Here is a 21,773-nt window from a genome sequence, read left to right as displayed (position 1 = left end):
TTTATTCATGAAATTAAGAAGATTCTACAGGTGATTTAAAATGGAGAGATCTAGAGAAATGAAATCCCAAATATGGCTTATGTAAGAATATCATTGACAGATAGAGATCTCATGATCCCAATGTTGCCTTATTCTACGTACTTCTGTTCTACGTTGGATGGTACAGACTCTAGATCACAACAGAAAATAGGCTGATGACTTAGGCATCGTAGGGATAAAGCATTTGTGTCACTGCCTTTAAAAGTTTGTGTATAACTCTGCAAATTAGTGTATTATAAGCTATCATTTTAGGTTTTCTTAAAAAGTCAATGTCATTCTTTGCATCTCAATGTTAAAGTAATAAATGCTTAAAAAATACTTTAGGCACCAGGTTACTCAGTTCAATTCTTGATCATATATGTAAGGATTATGCAATGATTCAACAATATTTTATTATTTTTTTGAGAAAAAATACAGTTAATTAAAAAAAAATACTTCAGGTGAAGTTCACACTTGTATTGTCAGTTCCATAGTTTTTAGGTGTAGAAAAAGTGTGACATGTGATGGATACTCAAATGGAAACCATAAAGACCCCATTTTAATCAATGGTGTTGTGTAATTATTGGCATTGTTTGTCTGTCGTAGAATGCAAGTTTCCTATGATGGAACAGAAAAATGGAACTCTGAATGCTAGTGTGAACTTAGCCTTAACATTATAGTTTTCTTATCTGACAGCAAAGTTTTAAAATGGATTTTCATTGTTTGTAGGTATCTGCAGAAAATCACACTAGAGTCCCACCATGTCCAGATCGGGGGACAGGACTTCCACTTTTGACCCGAGTCATAGTGATAATCTGCTCCACGGCCTGAACCTCTTGTGGAGGAAGCAGCTCTTCTGTGATGTGACCTTGACTGCCCAAGGACAGCAGTTCCACTGCCACAAAGCTGTACTTGCATCCTGTTCTCAGTATTTCAGATCTCTTTTCTCCAGTCACCCTGGTCAGGATGGCCTGTCAACTGGTCCAAAGGAACAACAGCAACAGTCAGATGAACCCGGGACACCCTCCTCTTCTCCAGATGAGAAGATGCTTGTCAGCCCTAGAGCCATCAACAACCTGGTTTTGCAAGGATGTTCCTCAATTGGACTCCGATTGGTCTTGGAGTACCTTTACACCGCCAATGTTACCTTATCTTTAGATACCGTTGAGGAGGTATTATCAGTCAGCAAGATCTTACATATTCCTCAGGTGACAAAGCTTTGTGTACAGTTTCTCAACGATCAGATTTCAGTGCAGAACTATAAGCAGGTGTGTAAAATTGCAGCTCTTCATGGCCTGGAAGAGACAAAGAAACTAGCCAATAAGTATTTGGTGGAGGATGTGTTGCTGCTCAACTTTGAAGAGCTACGTTCCATGCTGGACTCCTTACCACCTCCAGTGGAATCTGAACTTGCTCTCTTTCAGATGTCTGTACTTTGGCTGGAACATGACAGGGAAACACGAATGCAGTATGCCCCAGATCTGATGAAGAGACTTCGCTTTGCTCTCATCCCAGCTCCAGAGTTGGTAGAGAGGGTACAGTCAGTAGACTTCATGAGGTCTGACCCGGTATGCCAGAAGTTACTGCTGGACGCTATGAATTATCACCTAATGCCTTTCAGACAACACTGCAGGCAGAGCACCGCCAGCAGGTGAGCCAAAGACATCTATAACTCTTACTTCTGCAATGTTCGCTTCTATACACTGTTGCATTTTTCTCATTTTCTATTTTGTATGCAATGATTGCTCAAAAGGGGGTAACTCCCTTGGCAATAATTTTTGTTTGAAGGGTCCCACAATATCCAGCTGATCACAAAGGGTCTTCACCACTACCGGCTGTAATCTGCTGGGGCACCCGGCGTATATTGTTCAATTCCCTAGCAGCACAAATACAAGGTAAATGAAGCATTACATGTCTGTGTACTGGATGGACGTGCTGCGTCCTCCATAGGCAGAGACACCTCTATCCAACATAATAATGGGTGCCCCATAAGAAGTTTAGTTGTCAGTGTATGGCTTGTCTGTATAAATAGGAATTACACAGTGTATTTTCTGGTAATGCCACGTTCACACGCTCAGTATTTGGTCAGTATTTCACATCAGTATTTGTAAGTCCAAACTTGGAGAAGAACAATCAGAGGAAAAGTATAATAGAAACACGTCACCACTAGTGATGAGCAAATATACTCGTTACTTGAGATTTCTCGAGCATGCTCGGGGGTCCTCCGAGTATTTTTTAGCGCTCGGAGATTTAGTTTTCATCGCCTCAGCTGAATGATTTACAGCTATTAGCCAGCATAAGTACATGTGGGGGTTGCCTGGTTGCTAGGGAATCCCCACATGTAATCAAGCTGGCTAACAGATGTAAATCATTCAGCTGCAGCGAAGAAAACTAAATCTCCGAGCAGTAACAAATACTCGGAGGACACCCGAGCGTGCTCGAGAAATCTCGAGGAACGAGTATATTCGCTCATCACTGTTCACCACTTCTGTTTTTATCACCCACTCCTGGTTTTGGGTTACAAATACTGATGTAAAATACTGACCAAATACTGCTAGTGTGACGGCAGCCTAAGTCATATGGAAGCTACTACTATAATTTCTAAAATAAACCTGCGTATGCATATAACAGGCTCCCTTTTGGTTTTCATCAAAGGTATAAGTAAGCAGTATTACTAGGCGCATACCTCCGATGGACACCTCCAACATATGCAATTATGGAGACCATTGACTCCTGTTGTAACTAAAACTATCAACAATTGATATAATTTTTGTTAGGTCTCATTCAGACTTTAGTGATTTCTCACATGCACAAGAACAGTCCTAGTGTCATCAGTGTTTTTCATCCGAGTTTCATCAGTGTTTGGTCAGTATCAGTTTTTACCATCTGAGTTTCATTAGCAATTTTCATATATGGAAAAAGATATACAATTACAAAGCTTCTCCTATTCATTGCAGTGTTAACGACTGAAAGCACACGGATTGCACACTGACAGCGTCTGTGTGCTGTCTATGATTTTAAAAGACCGCTAGACTATGGGCAATTTCCATTTGTGACGGACATGTTTCTATGAATTTTTTGTGGACACATGGACCACAACAAAGCAAAGATATATCAATAGCCCCGTAGATTATAATGGTTTCCTGTAAAATGGATGTCTGAATGAACCATTACTATGTGCCTGAATATTTGATAGCATAGTAGGCTACACTTTTCTATACAGTGATGCAATGGATGCATTGCGGCATACGCCCAAAAGGCACTTTAATGGCATGCGTTTTCTCATACAGTGGGGAAAATAAGTATGTAATACACTGTCGATTTTGCAAGTTTTCCCAACTACGAAGAATGGAGAGGCCTGTAATTTTTGTCGTAGGTACACTTCAACTGTGAGAGACAGAATCTAAAAATAAAAACCAGAAAATCACATTGTATGATGTTTACATAATTAGTTTGCATGAAATAAGTATTTGATCACCTTCCAACCAGCAAGAATTCTGTCTCTCACAGACCTGTCAGTTTTTCTTTAAGAAGCCTTCCTACTCTGCACTCATTACCTGTATTAAGTGCAATTGTTTGAACTTGTTACCTGTATAAAAGACACCTGTCCACACACTCAGTCACACTCCAACCATGGCCAAGACCAAAGAGCTGTCTAAGGACACCAGGGACAAACTTGTAGAGCAGCACAAGGCTGGGATGGGCTACAGGACAATAGGCAAGCAGCTTGGTGAGAAGGCAACAAATGTTGGCGCATTTATTATAAAATGGAAAAACACAAGTTTACATTCATATTCCTCGGTGTGGAGCTCCATGCAAGATTTTGTCTCGCGGGGTAAGGATGATTCTGAGAAAGGTCAAGGACTACCCCAGAACTACATGGGATGACCTGGTCAATAACTTGAAGAAAACCAGGCACCACAGTCTCAAACATTACCATTAGTAACACAATAAATCGTCATTATATTCTGCAGGGCATGCAAGGATCCCTTGCTCACACCAGCACGTATCCACGCCTGTGACCATCTGGATGATCCAGAGGAGGCATGGAAGGAGATCATGTGGTCAGATGAGATCAATATAGAACTGTTTAGTATCAACTCCACTCGTCGTGTTTGGAGGAAAAAGATTGATGAGTACAACCCCAAGAACACCATCCCAACCGTGAAATACGGTGGGGGATGCATCATGCTTTAGGGTGGTTTTTTGCAAAGGGGACAGGACAACTGCATCGTATTAAAGTGAGGATAGATGGGGTCATGTATTGCGAGATTTTGGCCAACAACCTCCCTTCCTCAGTAAGAGCATTGAAAATGGGTCGTGGCTGGGTCTTCCAGCATGACAATGACCCAAAACACTCAGCCAGGGCAATTAAGGAGTGGCTTTGGAAGAAGCATCTCAATGTCCTGGAGTGGCCTAGATAGGCTCCAGACCTGAACCCAATAGAAAATCTTTGGAGGGAGCTGAAACTCAATGTTGCCCAGTGACAGCCCCAAAACATGAAGGATCTGGAGAAGATCTGTATGGAGGAGTGGGACAAAACCCCTGCTGCAGTGTGTGCAAACTTGGTCAAGAACTAAAGGAAACGTCTGACCTCTATAATTGCAAACCAAGGTTTCTGTACCAAATGTTACGTTCTGTTTTTCTATTGTATCAAATACTTATTTCATGCAATAAAATGCAATTTAATTATTTAAAAATCATACACTGTGATTTTCTTGATTTTTTTTTTTTAAGATTCTGTCTCCCACAGTTGAAGTCACCTACAATAAAAATTACAGACCTCTCCATACTTGGTAGGTGGGAAAACTTGCAAATTGGCAGTTTATCAAAAACTTATTTTCCCCACTGAATGTTAAATGTGTAGCAGAATTTAAAGATCCAGTAGAAAAGTTAGAGTTGGGCCCTCACTGCATAATTTTCAGTAAAATTATTTGTAATGAACTGAAAACGCAGGATAAGTATCTTTACTCCAGCACCGAAGAATGCAAAACAGTATATAGCATCAGATCTGCACAAATGGCAGTGCCAACAGCAGAAAGAGACCTCTTTGTTTTTATATGAAAAGGAACAGCAATCCTGCATCTGAGTGGACCCCCTATGCCGCCTACCCCCACAGATGAGAAAAATCCCTATATAGGTAGGATCAGCCTGATGTTGTTTTCTGGTGAATGTTAAGATTCCTGTGCTTACTCTGCATGGTAGGACAGTAGCCTGTGTCTGATGGTAAAGAATACAGGCTACCGGCTACTCCTTCGAGTAGGAAGCTTGAAATTTCCACGAAAATGCATTATTAGTAGTTGGATCTTGTTTATTAAATTTCAAGTCTTGATTCATCATTTGCTGTGTTTTTTAGTCACTTTCCGTTTTTGTCTTGTAGTATTAGTTCTTTTTTTTGGTGCCATAGTCATGAAAATGCGCAGCATTGTTGCTTTGCAGCACTGGGGGCCTTGGTTTAAATCCCACCAAGGACAACATCTGCAAGAAGTTTGTATGTTCTCCCCATGTTGGTTTGGGTTTCCTCCCAAACTTCAAAGCCATGCTCATAGGGAATTTAGATGGTGATCCCCAATGTCAAGCACATGTACAATAGACTACAAAAAGGTGCAAAAACAATAGTGAATTGAGTGAAAACAAAAAAAGGCACAAAACACAGAAAACTAACCAAAAAAACAGGCACAAAGACAATGACGAACAGAGGCTAGACTCCCACTGACACCATAAGGCCGGGATCACACATGCGAGAAACACGTCCGTGTCTCGCATGTGAAATCCAAGCTCTGGCGCCGGCACTCCAGAGCGGAGCGTGTGGCTCCATATGTTGCTATGCGGCCGCACGCTCCGCTCTGGAGTGCCGGCGCCAGAGCTTGGATTTCACATGCGAGACACGGACATGTTTCTCGCATGTGTGATCCCGGCCTAACACTATGGATTTGCTTCATTTTAATCAATTAACGATTCAGCTTTTGGGTGGCGACAAGTTCTATTTAAATTATGGCTTTTTAGATTTTCTTTTACCTGTTTTGTTTTTTCTCCCATTCTTCCAAGACATATAACTTTTTTATTTTTACATCTATATAGCCATGTGAGGGCATATTTAAGTCCTCTTTTTCTCAAAAGAGGCAATTTGCATATTATATTTCCCAGAGGAGCATTGCACGGCGAATAAGCCTCCTTACCTTGACAAGCCAGAGATGGTATGTCACTCTCCATAAGGAGAAACGATACCCCTTAGACCCCAGTCCAGAGCCTCTGACCTAGCCAAATCAGTTCTCATGCTTCGCACTGACGAGTGCCAACAGCCCGAAACACCGTGTCTGCGAATTGAGATATTGATTTGGCTTTTATCCTGAGTCATATTGCACGACTCGTTAAAGGGTTGATTGTGACTTGTAGGATCGCTACTTCCAATAGATGGCGCTATAGAGTTTAAGTCCTCTTTTTCTCAAAAGAGGCAATTTGCATACCATTCATTTTATCATAAGTGGGGCAAACATTTAAAATTGTGAAATTTTGAAAAAACCCTCAATTCTGCCATTGCTTTTTGGGTTTTTTGCTTTTATGGCTGTTACTGTGCACTAAAAATGATCTGTCAGAATAATTCTTCAGGTAAATATGTTTTCAGTTCTATGAAATTTACAAGGTGTATTTATAATTTAGTTGTTAAAAAAATTAGAACTTTGCACAAAAAAAAATGTGTCTGTCTCCATTTTTAGAGATCCATATTTTTTCATTCCTCCGTCAGTGGACCTGCCTGTATGAGGGCTTGTCTTTTGCACGCCGAGTTGATCTTTTTGTTTATACCCTCTTTGGGGGTTCAAATGTTTTGATCGCTTTTTATCACAATTTTTGATTAAAAATTACCAACAGCCAATTCTGTTGTTTTGATCTTTTTCATATTGGTATTCACAGGATGGCATATTTTTTACATATACATATATATATTGATGTTTTAGACCTATAATTAGTTCCCTTTAGGGGCTTGTACCTGTCATGGCTTGATCATATTGCGGTTTATTGTACAATTACCGAGCCGCAGGGTGGGCTTCATAGGAGTAATACCATGGCAGACATGGAGGCCTTGAGAAGGCTCCCAGCTGCCATGATAACCTATCAGCCACCACAATTGCATTGTGAAGGGACTGATGGGCTCTGGAGTGACAGTGGCCATGTTGGAAGCCTTGTAAATGACATTGTCATGCTTGGCAGCATTTAAGAGGCTAAACTGATGCGATTTGCAGCACGCTCTGATTACATCAGGTACTGTTGGTTGCTGGCAATGTAGTAAAATTGGCCCCAATACTGTACATAATGGGCTTACCTCCAGAGCCCGCTCCATGTAGTGATGGTGCATGGTCGTCGTTCCTATACGGTGGCCATCGCCAAGAGCTTAAAAGAATATTTGTTTTATCTTTTTATTTTGATAAAACTTGATGTGGGCTTGTATTTTTACTGTTTTGTGCTTGTGCCAGTTTTAGCAATTCTAGAATTATTTTTTAGCATATTTTTTAGGGCATTGCAGGATAAAGTGTTAGTTTTTTTTTGTATGGATCAATACGGATTGCAGTGATATTATTTATGCATATTTTTTATATGCAGCAGGTATTATCACATAATAAAGCATTAGTTTAAGGTGAAATGGTTTTTGTTATGTTTCTTTTACACTTTAATTCCACTAAGGGATCAACTGATCGTAGATATAATAATCTGGCAGGGCCTTGTAAAGATGGGAGATGTGGGGACAATCATTAAAGGGGCATTCCTGTTGTGAATTCTGTGGCAGAGCTCCCTCCTGTGGTCACAAGTGGTACTTCGGCTGATTCTCTCTGGGAGCTTCCGTTTGTGGAGGAAACTGGTACTGCTGCTTCTGAGTTTCCTTCCTCAGGTGATCTGGTGAGGTCGTTAGGTGCTTCTCTACTTAACCCCACCTAGTGCTTTGATTCATGCTTCCTGTCAATGTTCCAGTGTTGGACTTGTGTTTCTCTGGATCATTCCTGTGGCCTGCTGCTCTGCATAGCTAAGTGCTTCTTTGCTATTTGTTGCTATTTTTTCTGTCCAGCTTGTCTATTTGTTTTGCTGGAAGCTCTGGGACGCAAAGGGTGTACCTCCATGCCGTTAGTTCAGTACGGAGGGTCTTTTTGCCCCCTTTGCGTGGTTTTCTTTAGGGTTTTGTGTAGACCGCAAAGTTATCTTTCCTATCCTCGTTCTGTCTAGAATATCGGGCCTCACTTTGCTGAATCTATTTCATCCCTACGTTTGTCTTTTCATCTTACTCACAGTCATTATATGTGGGGGGCTGCCTTTTCCTTTGGGGTATTTCTCTGAGGCAAGGTAGGCTTATTTTTTCTATCTTCAGGCTAGTTAGTTTCTCAGGCTGTGCCGAGTTGCATAGGGAGCGTTAGGCGCAATCCACGGCTGCCTCTAGTTGTGTTTGGAGAGGATCAGGGATTGCGGTCTGCAGAGTTCCCACGTCTCAGAGCTCGTTCTATGATTTTGGGTTATTGTCAGATCACTGTATGTGCTCTGACCTCCATGTCCATTGTGATACTGAATTGCCTTTCATAACAGTACAGGAAGCCAAAAGTACTAATGATTCTCAATAGAGGGAAAAAAGAAGTTCTGAGACCATTTTTTTTTCTTGGCTTTGTGTTTTGTCTTTTTTTTCCCCTAGACATTTGGGTGGTTCAGTACACAGGTGTAGCGATGGACATTAGAAGTCTGTCTTCATTTGTGGATCAGCTCTCGGCAAGAGTACAAAAGATTCAAGACACTATTGATCAGAAATCTATGTTAGAACCAAGAATTCCTATTCCTGATTTGTTTTTTGGAGATAGAACTAAGTTTCTGAGTTTCAAAAATAATTGTAAGTTATTTCTGGCCTTGAAACCTCGTTCCTCTGGTGATCCAGTTCAACAGGTTTTGATTATTATTTCTTTTTTTGCGCGGCGACCCTCAGGACTGGGCATTTTCTCTTGCGCCAGGAGATCCTGCATTAAGTAATATCAATGCGTTTTTCCTGGCGCTCGGATTGCTGTACGATGAGCCTAATTCAGTGGATCAGGCAGAAAAGAATTTGCTGGCTCTTTGTCAGGGTCAGGATGAGATAGAGGTATATTGCCAGAAATTTAGAAAATGGTCAGTGCTCACTCAATGGAATGAATCTGCGCTGGCAGCTATGTTCAGAAAGGGTCTCTCTGAAGCCCTTAAGGATGTCATGGTGGGATTTCCTATGCCTGCTGGTTTGAATGAGTCTATGTCTTTGGCTATTCAGATCGGTCGACGCTTGCGTGAGCGTAAATCTGTGCACCATTTGGCGGTATTACCTGAGCTTAAACCTGAGCCTATGCAGTGCGATAGGACTTTGACCAGAGTTGAACGGCAAGAACACAGACGTCTGAATGGGCTGTGTTTCTACTGTGGTGATTCCACTCATGCTATCTCTGATTGTCCTAAGCGCACTAAGCGGTTCGCTAGGTCTGCCACCATTGGTACGGTACAGTCAAAATTTCTTCTGTCCGTTACCTTGATCTGCTCTTTGTCATCATATTCTGTCATGGCGTTTGTGGATTCAGGCGCTGCTCTGAATTTGATGGACTTGGAATATGCTAAGCATTGTGGGTTTTTCTTGGAGCCCTTGCAGTGTCCTATTCCATTGAGAGGTATTGATGCTACGCCTTTGGCCAAGAATTAGCCTCAATACTGGACCCAGCTGACCATGTGCATGGCTCCTGCACATCAGGAGGATATTCGCTTTCTGGTGTTGCATAATCTGCATGATGTGGTCGTGTTGGGGTTGCCATGGCTACAAGCCCATAATCCAGTATTGGATTGGAAATCCATGTCGGTGTCCAGCTGGGGTTGTCAGGGGGTACATGGTGATGTTCCATTTTTGTCAATTTCGTCATCCACCCCTTCTGAGGTTCCAGAGTTCTTGTCTGATTACCGGGATGTATTTGATGAGCCCAAGTCCGATGCCCTACCTCCGCATAGGGATTGTGATTGTGCTATCAATTTGATTCCTGGTGGTAAATTCCCAAAAGGTCGACTGTTTAATTTATCCGTGCCTGAGCACACCGCTATGCGCAGTTATGTGAAGGAATCCCTGGAGAAGGGGCATATTCGCCCGTCATCGTCGCCATTAGGAGCAGGGTTCTTTTTTGTAGCCAAAAAGGATGGTTCGCTGAGACCTTGTATAGATTATCGCCTTCTTAATAAGATCACTGTTAAATTTCAGTACCCCTTGCCTTTGTTATCTGATTTGTTTGCTCGGATTAAGGGGGCTAGTTGGTTCACCAAGATTGATCTTCGTGGTGCGTATAATCTGGTGCGAATCAGGCGAGGCGATGAATGGAAAACTGCATTTAATACGCCCGAGGGTCATTTTGAGTATTTAGTGATGCCATTCGGACTTGCCAATGCTCCATCAGTGTTTCAGTCCTTTATGCATGACATCTTCCGAGAGTACCTGGATAAATTCCTGATTGTGTACTTGGATGACATTTTGATCTTCTCGGATGATTGGGAGTCTCATGTGAAACAGGTCAGAATGGTTTTTCAGGTCCTGCGTGCTAATTCTTTGTTTGTGAAGGGATCAAAGTGTCTCTTTGGTGTGCAGAAGGTTTCATTTTTGGGGTTCATCTTTTCCCCTTCTACTATCGAGATGGATCCTGTTAAGGTCCAAGCCATTCATGATTGGACTCAGCCGACATCTCTGAAAAGTCTGCAAAAGTTCCTGGGCTTTGCTAATTTTTATCGTCGCTTCATCTGCAATTTTTCTAGTATTGCCAAACCATTGACCGATTTGACCAAGAAGGGTGCTGATTTGGTCAATTGGTCTTCTGCTGCTGTGGAAGCTTTTCAAGAGTTGAAGCGTCGTTTTTCTTCTGCCCCTGTGTTGTGTCAACCTGATGTTTCTCTTCCGTTCCAGGTCGAGGTTGACGCTTCTGAGATTGGAGCAGGGGCTGTTTTGTCGCAGAGAGGTTCTGATTGTTCAGTGATGAAACCATGCGCTTTTTTTTCCAGGAAGTTTTCGCCTGCTGAGCGGAATTATGATGTGGGCAACCGAGAGTTGCTGGCCATGAAGTGGGCATTCGAGGAGTGGCGTCATTGGCTTGAAGGAGCTAAGCATCGCGTGGTGGTATTGACTGATCATAAGAACCTGACTTATCTCGAGTCTGCTAAGCGTTTGAATCCTAGACAGGCTCGTTGGTCGCTGTTTTTCGCCCGTTTTGACTTTGTGATTTTGTACCTTCCGGGCTCTAAAAATGTGAAGGCGGATGCTCTGTCTAGGAGTTTTGTGCCCGACTCTCCGGGTTTATCTGAGCCGGCGGGTATCCTCAAGGAAGGAGTAATTGTGTCTGCCATATCCCCTGATTTGCGGCGGGTGCTGCAAAAATTTCAGGCTAATAAACCTGATTGTTGTCCAGTGGAGAAACTGTTTGTCCCGGATAGGTGGACAAATAAAGTGATCTCTGAGGTTCATTGTTCGGTGTTGGCTGGTCATCCTGGAATCTTTGGTACCAGAGAGTTAGTGGCTAGATCCTTTTGGTGGCCATCTCTGTCGCGGGATGTGCATTCTTTTGTGCAGTCCTGTGGGATTTGTGCTCGGGCTAAGCCCTGCTGTTCTCGTGCCAGTGGGTTGCTTTTGCCCTTGCCGGTCCCGAAGAGACCTTGGACACATATCTCTATGGATTTTATTTCAGATCTTCCCGTCTCTCAAAAGATGTCAGTCATTTGGGTGGTCTGTGATCGCTTTTCTAAGATGGTCCATCTGGTACCCTTGTCCAAGTTGCCTTCCTCCTCTGATTTGGTGCCATTGTTCTTCCAGCATGTGGTTCGTTTGCATGGCATTCCAGAGAATATCGTTTCTGACAGAGGTTCCCAGTTTGTTTCGAGGTTTTGGCGAGCCTTTTGTGGTAGGATGGGCATTGACTTGTCTTTTTCCTCGGCTTTTCATCCTCAGACTAATGGCCAGACCGAACGAACCAATCAGACCTTGGAAACCTATCTGAGATGCTTTGTTTCTGCCGATCAGGATGACTGGGTGTCCTTTTTGCCTTTGGCTGAGTTCGCCCTTAATAATCGGGCCAGCTCGGCTACCTTGGTTTCGCCATTTTTCTGCAATTCTGGGTTCCATCCTCGTTTCTCTTCAGGACAGGTTGAGTCTTCGGACTGTCCTGGTGTGGATACTGTGGTGGACAGGTTGCAGCAGATTTGGACTCATGTAGTGGACAATTTGACCTTGTCCCAGGAGAAGGCTCAACGTTTCGCTAATCGCAGACGCCGTGTGGGTCCCCGACTTCGTGTTGGGGATCTGGTTTGGTTATCTTCTCGTCATATTCCTATGAAGGTTTCCTCTCCGAAGTTTAAACCTCGTTTCATTGGTCCTTATAGGATTTCTGAGGTTATTAATCCTGTGTCTTTTCGTCTGACCCTCCCAGATTCTTTTTTCATACATAACGTCTTCCATAGGTCATTGTTGCGGAGATACGTGGCACCTATGGTTCCATCTGTTGACCCTCCTGCCCCGATTTTGGTGGAGGGGGAATTGGAGTATATTGTGGAGAAGATTTTGGATTCTCGTGTTTCAAGACGGAAACTCCAGTATCTGGTTAAATGGAAGGGTTATGCTCAGGAGGATAATTCCTGGGTTTTTGCCTCTGATGTCCATGCTCCCGATCTTGATCGTGCCTTTCATGTGGCTCATCCTGGTCGGCCTGGGGGCTCTGGTGAGGGTTCGGTGACCCCTCCTCAAGGGGGGGTACTGTTGTGAATTCTGTGGCAGAGCTCCCTCCTGTGGTCACAAGTGGTACTTCGGCTGATTCTCTCTGGGAGCTTCCGTTTGTGGAGCTTCTGAGTTTCCTTCCTCAGGTGATCTGGTGAGGTCGTTAGGTGCTTCTCTACTTAACCCCACCTAGTGCTTTGATTCATGCTTCCTGTCAATGTTCCAGTGTTGGACGTGTGTTTCTCTGGATCATTCCTGTGGCCTGCTGCTCTGCATAGCTAAGTGCTTCTTTGCTATTTGTTGCTATTTTTTCTGTCCAGCTTGTCTATTTGTTTTGCTGGAAGCTCTGGGATGCAAAGGGTGTACCTCCGTGCCGTTAGTTCGGTACGGAGGGTCTTTTTGCCCCTTTGCGTGGTTTTCTTTAGGGTTTTGTGTAGACCGCAAAGTTATCTTTCCTATCCTCGTTCTGTCTAGAATATCGGGCCTCACTTTGCTGAATCTATTTCATCCCTACGTTTGTCTTTTCATCTTACTCACAGTCATTATATGTGGGGGGCTGCCTTTTCCATTGGGGTATTTCTCTGAGGCAAGGTAGGCTTATTTTTTCTATCTTCAGGCTAGTTAGTTTCTCAGGCTGTGCCGAGTTGCATAGGGAGCGTTAGGCGCAATCCACGGCTGCCTCTAGTTGTGTTTGGAGAGGATCAGGGATTGCGGTCTGCAGAGTTCCCACGTCTCAGAGCTCGTTCTATTATTTTGGGTTATTGTCAGATCACTGTATGTGCTCTGACCTCCATGTCCATTGTGATACTGAATTGCCTTTCATTCCCAGCTCCAAGATCCCATCCCAATATATAGTAGGTGAAATAATAATAATATTAGAAAATGCCTCCAATTAGAAAGGTAGTTTAGATCTTCGGATTCGCTTTGTCGCTTTCCCCATGTGCAGGATATTGCAGTAGCTTACATATCCATGGTTACAACCACTCATGGTGACAGTTAACTATTACATTTCTAATTGGAGGTATTTGATAATATTACTTTACACTTACTACATTGCTATGGAAAATGATTGCATAGTGGAGCGTTCAAGAGTGTGGAGATGTGTGTAGATGGAGCCCTTCCCATGACTAACTTCTTGGGTTTGTCATCACTAGAGTTGAGTGACTTTTACTTTTTTAGGATCGAGTCGGGTTTCGCGAAACCCGACTTTGTCAAAAGTCGGGTCGGGTGAAATCGGCCGATTATTTCGAAAAGTCGGGGGCCGACCGAAGCACGAAACCCAATGCAAGTCAATGGGGAATCAAAGTCGGCAGTGAGTGGAGGACAGGAAAACACCTACAGTGCACATTTTAATGCCAAAAACATCAATTCTTATTTCTTAAGCTTGTCATTCTTAATTTACTTTATAATAATAGTTAGGCATTGAAAACAGGGGGTCATTTGGCTAAAGTTGTGGGGGGGATAGGGCTGGCTCAAGATTTTCGTGGGCCCAGGAAACGCGGAATACGTCACGGCGGTGGAGCAGGGAGAGGTAATTATTTCAAATTTGCAAGTGCTGTGATCCTGAGCAAGCAGGGGGGCCCACTAGTTGGCACTGGCACAGGGCCCCTCATAGTACGGCGGTGTGTTTGACAGCGGGTAGCGCCTCCCACTGCCAGAGACACTTTTGCGTACTATGAGGGGCCATGTGCCAGTGCCAACGCGTATGCCCCCTCTGCCTGATGAAGGAACCTGCACTTTCATCTGCACCTTCCTCTTTGTCCCCGTGTAAGGTGGTATAGTATGCGGGAAGGGGAACCTGACTTTCAACAGGGTCAGATTCTGGCTGTGTAGAGTGCAAGGGGAATGTAGTGGTCTGGGTCAATGTACCAGAAAACTCATCTAGCAGTGGCTGGGCAATGAGCAGGATGAGGAGAAAACACAGATATAGGCCCAAAATAAAAAAGTAGGCTAAAAGCAGTTCAAAATTGCTAACAGGACTAAAGAGGCGGCATAGCTTTGTTAAGTGGAGGACAATTGTAATGAGTGGCGCAAACACAGGTAGTAGGCCCAAAATACAAAAGTAGGCTAAAAGTAGTTAAAAATTGGTAACAGGACTAAACAGGCAGCATAGCTTTGTCCTGTGGAGGACAATTGTAATGAGTGGCGCAGACACAGGTAGTAGGCCCAAAATATAAAAGTAGGCTAAATGCAGTTCAAAATTGGTAGCTGGACTAAACAGGCGGCATAGCTTTGTTAAGTGGAGGACAATTGTAATGAGTGGCGCAGACACAGGTAGTAGGCTGTTGTGAATTCCGCTCTTGGGCTCCCTCCGGTGGTTGTAAGTGGCACTTTTGTGAGTTCTGCTCCCTCTTGTGGTTTCAAGTGGTATGGCTGCTCCTTGGAGTTAGCTATCATCAGCTGCCTCCACTTATCGTCTCTTCTGCTCGGCTATTTAGGCCTGGCTCTTTCCTTCAGCCAGTGCCACTTGTAAATGGTTCCTGGTTGGATTCACATCTCTTTGGATTTCCCTGTTATCCTGACCAGTTCAGCAAAGCTAAGTTTTTGCTTACTCTTTTCTGTCCATAGATTGTGGACTTATCTGTTCTGTGCTTTCTATGTTTGTCCAGCTTATCAGTATGAATTAATTCTGTCTTGCTGGAAGCTCTGGGAAGCAGATTTACCCTCCACACCTTTAGTCAGGTGTGGAGATTTTTTGTAAACTCTGCGTGGATTTTTTGTAGTGTTTAATACTGACCGCACAGTATTCCATCCTGTCCTATCTATTTAGCTAGACTGGCCTCCTGTGCTCATCCTGGTTTCATTCTGTGTATGTCTTTTCCCTCTCCACTCACAGTCATTATTTGTGGGGGGCTAATCTATCCTTTGGGGATTTTCTCTGAGGCAAGATAGCTTTCCTGCTTCTATCTTTAGGGGTAGTTAGCTCTTAGGCTGTGACGAGGTGCATAGGGAGAGTTAGGAGCATCCCACGGCTACTTCTAGTGTTGTGTTGAGCTTAGGGACTGCGGTCAGTACAGTTACCACTTCCTTCAGAGCTCGTTCCATGTTGCTCCTAGACCACCGTATCATAACAGTAGGCCCAAAATGCAAAAGTAGGCTAAATGCAGTTCAAAATTGGTAACAGGACTAAACAGGAGGCATAGCTTTGTTAAGTGGAGGACAATTGTAATGAGTGGTGCAGACACAGTTAGTAGGCCCAAAATAAAAAAGTAGGCTAAATTCAGTTAAAACATGGTAACAGGACTAAACAGGCGGCATAGCTTTGTTCTGTGGAGGACAATTGTAATGAGTGGCGCAGACACAGGTAGTAGGCCCAAAATACAAAAGTAGGCGAAATGCAGTTCAAAATTGGTAACAGGACTAAACAGGTGGCATAGCTTTGTTAAGTGGAGGACAATTGTAATGAGTGGCGCAGACACAGTTAGTAGGCCCAAAATAAAAAAGTAGGCTAAATTCAGTTAAAAAATGGTAACAGGACTAAACAGGCGGCATAGCTTTGTTCAGTGGAGGACAATTGTAATGAGTGGCGCAGACACAGGTAGTAGGCCCAAAATAAAAAAGTAGGCTAAAAGCAGTTCAAAATTGGTAACAGGACTAAACAGGTGGCATAGCTTTGTTAAGTGGAGGACAATTGTAATGAGTGGCGCAGACACAGTTAGTAGGCCCAAAATAAAAAAGTAGGCTAAATTCAGGTAAAAAATGGTAACAGGACTAAACAGGCGGCATAGCTTTGTTCATTGGAGGACAATTGTAATGACTGGCGCAGACACAGGTAGTAGGCCCAAAATACAAAAGTAGGCTTATGCAGTTCAAAATTGGTAACAGGACTAAACAGGCGCCATAGCTTTGTTCTGTGGAAGACAATTGTAATGAGTGGCGCAGACACAGGTTGTGGGCCCAAAATACAAAAGTAGGCTAAATACAGTTCAAAATTGGTAACAGGACTAAACAGGCGGCATAGCTTTGTTCTGTGGAGGACAATTGTAATGAGTGACGCAGACACAGGTAGTGGGCCCAAATACAACAGTAGGCTAAATGCAGTTCAAAATTGGTAACAGGCGGCATAGCTAGGTACTGGGGTGGGCTCCTCTGCTGATTAGCAGTCAGTGGTAGTAGGCGCAAAGTATTAACTGGTCTAAATGGAGGCCAGAGCCCCTGTATATTTTAACTATCATCTATAATTTCAACAAATTTGTATTGGCAGTGCCATTGAAGGATTTAACAGCACAGACTACACAGTGGTGGAGCAGGGAGAGGTAAGTATTGCAAGTGGTAGAGCACTGTTCGAGCTGGGGGGGAACACTCTCTCGGCGGCGGTACTGGCACAGGGCCCCTCATATTATGACGGTGTGTCTGATGTTGGTTGTGCACCACCACCGTCAGAGACACTTCATTGTACTATGAGGGACCCTGTGCCAGTGCCGTCGCCCAAGAGTGGGCGCACCCACCTGTCCAGGCAAATGGCACTCACACGGGTGCTTGCGCCAGGTGGTGACCACGGCCCTGTGGGAGAAGTCAGCCCATTTAGGGAGGTATAAAAATGGCCTATGGCTGACATTCAGCAGCTGCAAATGCTGTCTCCTGTCACTTTGAATCGATGCAGCTGTACCTGTCGTGTTAGCGGTCATTGCGAAATCACTCCACAACCTGGTCATAAAACCCCTCTGTCCAACGCCACTTTGGATTTGTGCACCTCTAACACCTCTGCCATGTTGCCCCCTACGGCTCGTGTGAGAACCATCACCGCCGCTGTGTGCTGGGAATGCCTGAACCAAACGGTCTACAAGAGTTGCTTGTTTGGTAGCCAATATTTGCTCAAGGTTCTCATGTGGCATGATATTTTGTAATATTCCTTTATATCGTGGATCCAGGAGGCAGGCCAACCAGTAATCGTCATCGGTCATCATTTTGATAATGCTGGGGTCCCTTTTTAGGATACGCAAGGCATACTCAGCCATGTGGACCAATGTTCCAGGTGTCAATTCACTGCTTGTGCTGGGTTGAGGAGCACTTTCTTGCAAATCAACATCACTTGTGTCCCGCAAAATCCCTATACCTGACCTGGCAACGCCACCAGTTTCTATTGCCCCATGAGAAGCATCCTCCTCCCATAAATATTCATCCCCATCATCCTCCTCCGCCTCCTCTTCGTCCGCCACCTCCTCCAGGAAAGTTCCCTGAGCAGACAATGGCCGACTGTCATCAAGGCTTCCCTCCTCCTTGGTTGCAGACGCCAGCTCCTTAATGTGCGTCAAACTTTGTATCAGCAGACGCATTAGTGGGATGCTCATGCTTATGATGGCGTCGTCTGCACTTACCAGCTGTGTGCATTCCTCAAAACACTGAAGAACTTGACAGAGGTCTTGGAGCTTCGACCACTGCACACCAGACAACTCCATGTCTGCCATCCATCTGCCTGCCCGTGTATGTGTAACCTCCCACAAATTAATCACAGCACGCCTCTGTTTGCACAGCCTCTGAACCATGTGCAGTGTGGAGTTCCACCTTGTTGCAACGTCGATTATTAGGCGGTGCTGGAGAAGATTCAGCGATTGCTGATGGTTTAGCATATGGCTGGAATTTATGGGTGACCGGCAGATGTGCGAGCAAAGTCTTCGCACCTTCAGGAGCAGGGCTGGTAACTTCGGATAATTTTTGAGGAAGCACTGCACCACCAGGTTCAAGGTGTGAGCCAGGCAAGGTATGTGTTTAAGTTCTGAAAGGGCTATGGCAGCCATAAAATTCCTTCCGTTATCACTGACTACCTTGCCTGCCTCAAGATGTACACTGCCCAGCCATGACTGAGTTTGTTGCTGCAAGTACTCGGCCAGTACTTCCGAGGTGTGTCTGTTGTCGCCCAAACACTTCATTTCTAACACAGCCTGCTGACGCTTACCACTAGCTGTTCGATAATGGGACACCTCGTGTGCAACACTGGCAGCTGTGGATGGAGTGGTCGTGCGACTGCGCTCTGTGGACGAGCTTTCGCTTCTGGAGGAGGAGGAGGGGTGGCGAACGCCTACAGCCAACTGTTTCCTAGACCGTGGGCTAGGCAGAACTGTCCCACTATGGCTGTGATGGACACGTAACGTCCCTGGCCATGCCTACTGGTCCATGCATCTGTTGTGAGGTGCACCTTTCTACTGACTGATTGCCTCAGTGCATGGACAATGCGGTCTTTGACATGCTGGTGGAGGGCTGAGATGGCTTTTCTCGCAAAGAAGTGTCAACTGGGTAGGTCATAGCATGGTACTGTGTAGGCCATCAGGGCTTTGAAAGCTTTGCTTTCAACCAACCGGTAGGGCATCATCTCTAACGAGATTAGTCTAGCAATGTGGGCGTTCAAACTCCCCAAAGGTTTCATGAAGTGGTTTCCACTAGAAAACTTGGAATTTTTGCAACCTTGAATTTGGGGCCTGAAATTTCAAAATTTTACCTTTCTACCAAGTTCATTCCTCTCTTTTCTCTGCTCTATGTAGAAACAGGAAGAGTCTCTTGTTCTTGTATTTATCATTCCCCTCCTCAATTTCTGACCCAGCTGCTCTGCTCCTCCCCCGAGCGAGGGACTTTTGCCGTGACACATGACTTGTATAGCGAAAATTGACCTTCTGTTTCTACATAGAGTTTTGAAGGATTCAGCTAGTCCGTATTTAAACACGTGATATCACAGACCTAATGGAAAAAAGACGAATTTTCTGGGAAGAAAGTCAAAATAAACAATTGTAAGTACACAGTGCTATATCTATTTAATATGATGACTGCAATATATTAAGATGATTAAAATAAAGAGAAGTATGCAAAAAGGATCACCTAAAATAATTAATATTTATTGTACATGAAACCAAGGACATCATTAAAAAGCCAAATGGCTGTTGATGATATAAACCTATAACAGAGTTTAATTCTGCCCTATCAAACAATCGCATGGTTAACCTTTGGAAAAAAATTGGTAAAAAAAATTAAATAATGCTTAGTGCTGGAAATGCAAATCAATGGCAATAAAGACAAACCGTGGTCAATGATAGTATGGAACTAACAATAAAGATTAGTCAAAAATTAAGCACATACAGCAGATTAATGTATGTATAGATGGACAATATATGTCACATACTGTAAGGTCAGTGTGTATACAAATCACCTAACCCTGATAGACGTAATGTACAGTATGCAAATATATATCACAAGAGTTGACTATGTGGTAAAAATCACCTAACCCCAGTAATAATAACCAAACCAATAATATCCTAATAGTGCATGTGGGAAAATAAAATAAATATAAACTGTGGGCCAACAAATGTACGTACCGCCAGAACAACCAATGAAGTAAAATATATGAGTCTGTTTATTTATTAAGCAAGACCTGCTAACCTGGACTGTCAAGAGTGCATCGTTATGGGAAGAAAAGCGATACCCCACGCGTATCGCCACTAAAACTGTGGCTTCATCAGGGGCAAGGATGCCGTTAGAGGATAACAACTTTGAAGGAAGTGCTTCTTTAGCTATGATGATCAAGTATTAGGATGGGCACGAGAATTGAAAAGAGTACTAAATAGGGTTATAGAATCCAAAAACAGCAGCTTGGGTGCAATTTTTATTTTTTCATTACAAGGAGAGAAAATCAAACTGAATAATTGAATATAGAAAAATGGAAATAGAATGCAATAAGAAGATAAAGAAAGATAGATGTGCTATGTTCAGTCTTTTGTCTGTTCATTCTTTTTATAACATGTATTTGGTCATTAATCTGAAAGCAAAAAATATGTAGGTGATCATAGAATCTGCAAAAATATAAATTTGAAAATGTAAAAAAATGTTATCTGGCCTGAAGAATCTTATTTTCTGCTTGCAACTAATCCACATAAATCTATTAATCCATTCCACTGTATGTCGATGGTTTTGCCTAGTGGTGGTGTAATTGGAGTGAGGAATGTTTTCTCATCAAATATTTGGCATCTTAATGGTTCAGAAGTCTACCAAAGGATTATTTTGTGCTCGTGTTATTTAGACCACGGTCTTATCACCCTGTAATGACTATTTTCAGCATAGTGTGTTTCTTTTGATACTTTTATTATACTATGCGTAAGTGATCATCATCTCGAATGCTTGTTTGTGACATGAATGTGCAGCAGAAAATGTGCAACATCAGATGCTTTGATGTCAACATAGATCTCTACAGAAGATTTCCAGCAGCTTGTTGAATCAGTGTCCCAAACGGACCTAAGAAAGTCCGGTGCAATATTCGGCGCTGAGCCCATATCTTTCCCCGCACTTGACGGCTGTAGCCCTGCTATGTATAGCACAGGCAATCAGGGACTATTAAATAAAGTAAAAAAAATGAAAAAGTTTCAAATCACCCCCTTTTGCCCCATTAAAAAATAAAATAGTTAAGAAACAACACATATTTGGTATCGCTGTGTTCAGAAATGTCCAATCTTTTAAAATATAAAGTAAATTATTGCGATCAGTAAACGGCATAATGAGAAAAAAAAAAAAAACACCAAAATTACTTTTTTTTTGGGCCACCAATAAATGCAATAACAAGCAACAAAAACATTGTATCTACCTGAAAATGGTATCAATGAAAATGTCAGTTTGCGGTGAAAAATATAAACCCTCGCTCAGCCTCTGAATCCCAAAACATGAGAACGCTGTGGGTCTCGAAAAACAGTGACAAACGCAAAAAAAACCCCATTTTTTTCACCATTTAAATAAAAAATAAAGTCTACATCTTTGGTATCTGCGTACTCGTACTGACCTGGGGAAGTATATTACCAGCTCATTTTTACCACATAGTTAATATGGTAAATAATAAAAAAAAACAATTGTGGAATTGAACGTTTTTTGCAATTTTACCTCACTTAAATTTTTTTTCCCATTTTCCAGTATACTATATGGTAAAATCAATAGTAACTCAAAAGTAAAACTCGTCACGCAAAAAAACAAGCCCTCACATTGTCATATTTATGGAAAAATAGAAATGTTATGGCTCTTGAAAGAAAGGAAAGAAAATACGAAAAATGTAAGATCCCCC

At 43.1% G+C, this 21,773-nt stretch overlaps 1 protein-coding gene across 1 annotated transcript in view; it reads left to right on the top strand.

Moving 5' to 3' along the window:
• KLHL14 (kelch like family member 14) overlaps positions 1-21,773 on the top strand; it is a 119,769-nt gene that overhangs the window by 2,261 nt on the left and 95,735 nt on the right. Inside the window, exon 2 of the mRNA XM_069728959.1 lies at positions 748-1,669. Coding sequence (XP_069585060.1) covers positions 780-1,669 — 890 coding nt within the window. The 5' untranslated portion in view covers positions 748-779. The remainder of the gene's footprint in view (positions 1-747; positions 1,670-21,773) is intronic.

This window comes from Ranitomeya imitator, chromosome 6 (genome assembly GCF_032444005.1).
Source record: "Ranitomeya imitator isolate aRanImi1 chromosome 6, aRanImi1.pri, whole genome shotgun sequence".
Taxonomy (NCBI): domain Eukaryota; kingdom Metazoa; phylum Chordata; class Amphibia; order Anura; family Dendrobatidae; genus Ranitomeya; species Ranitomeya imitator.
This window is presented reverse-complemented; position numbering and strand designations above follow the sequence as displayed.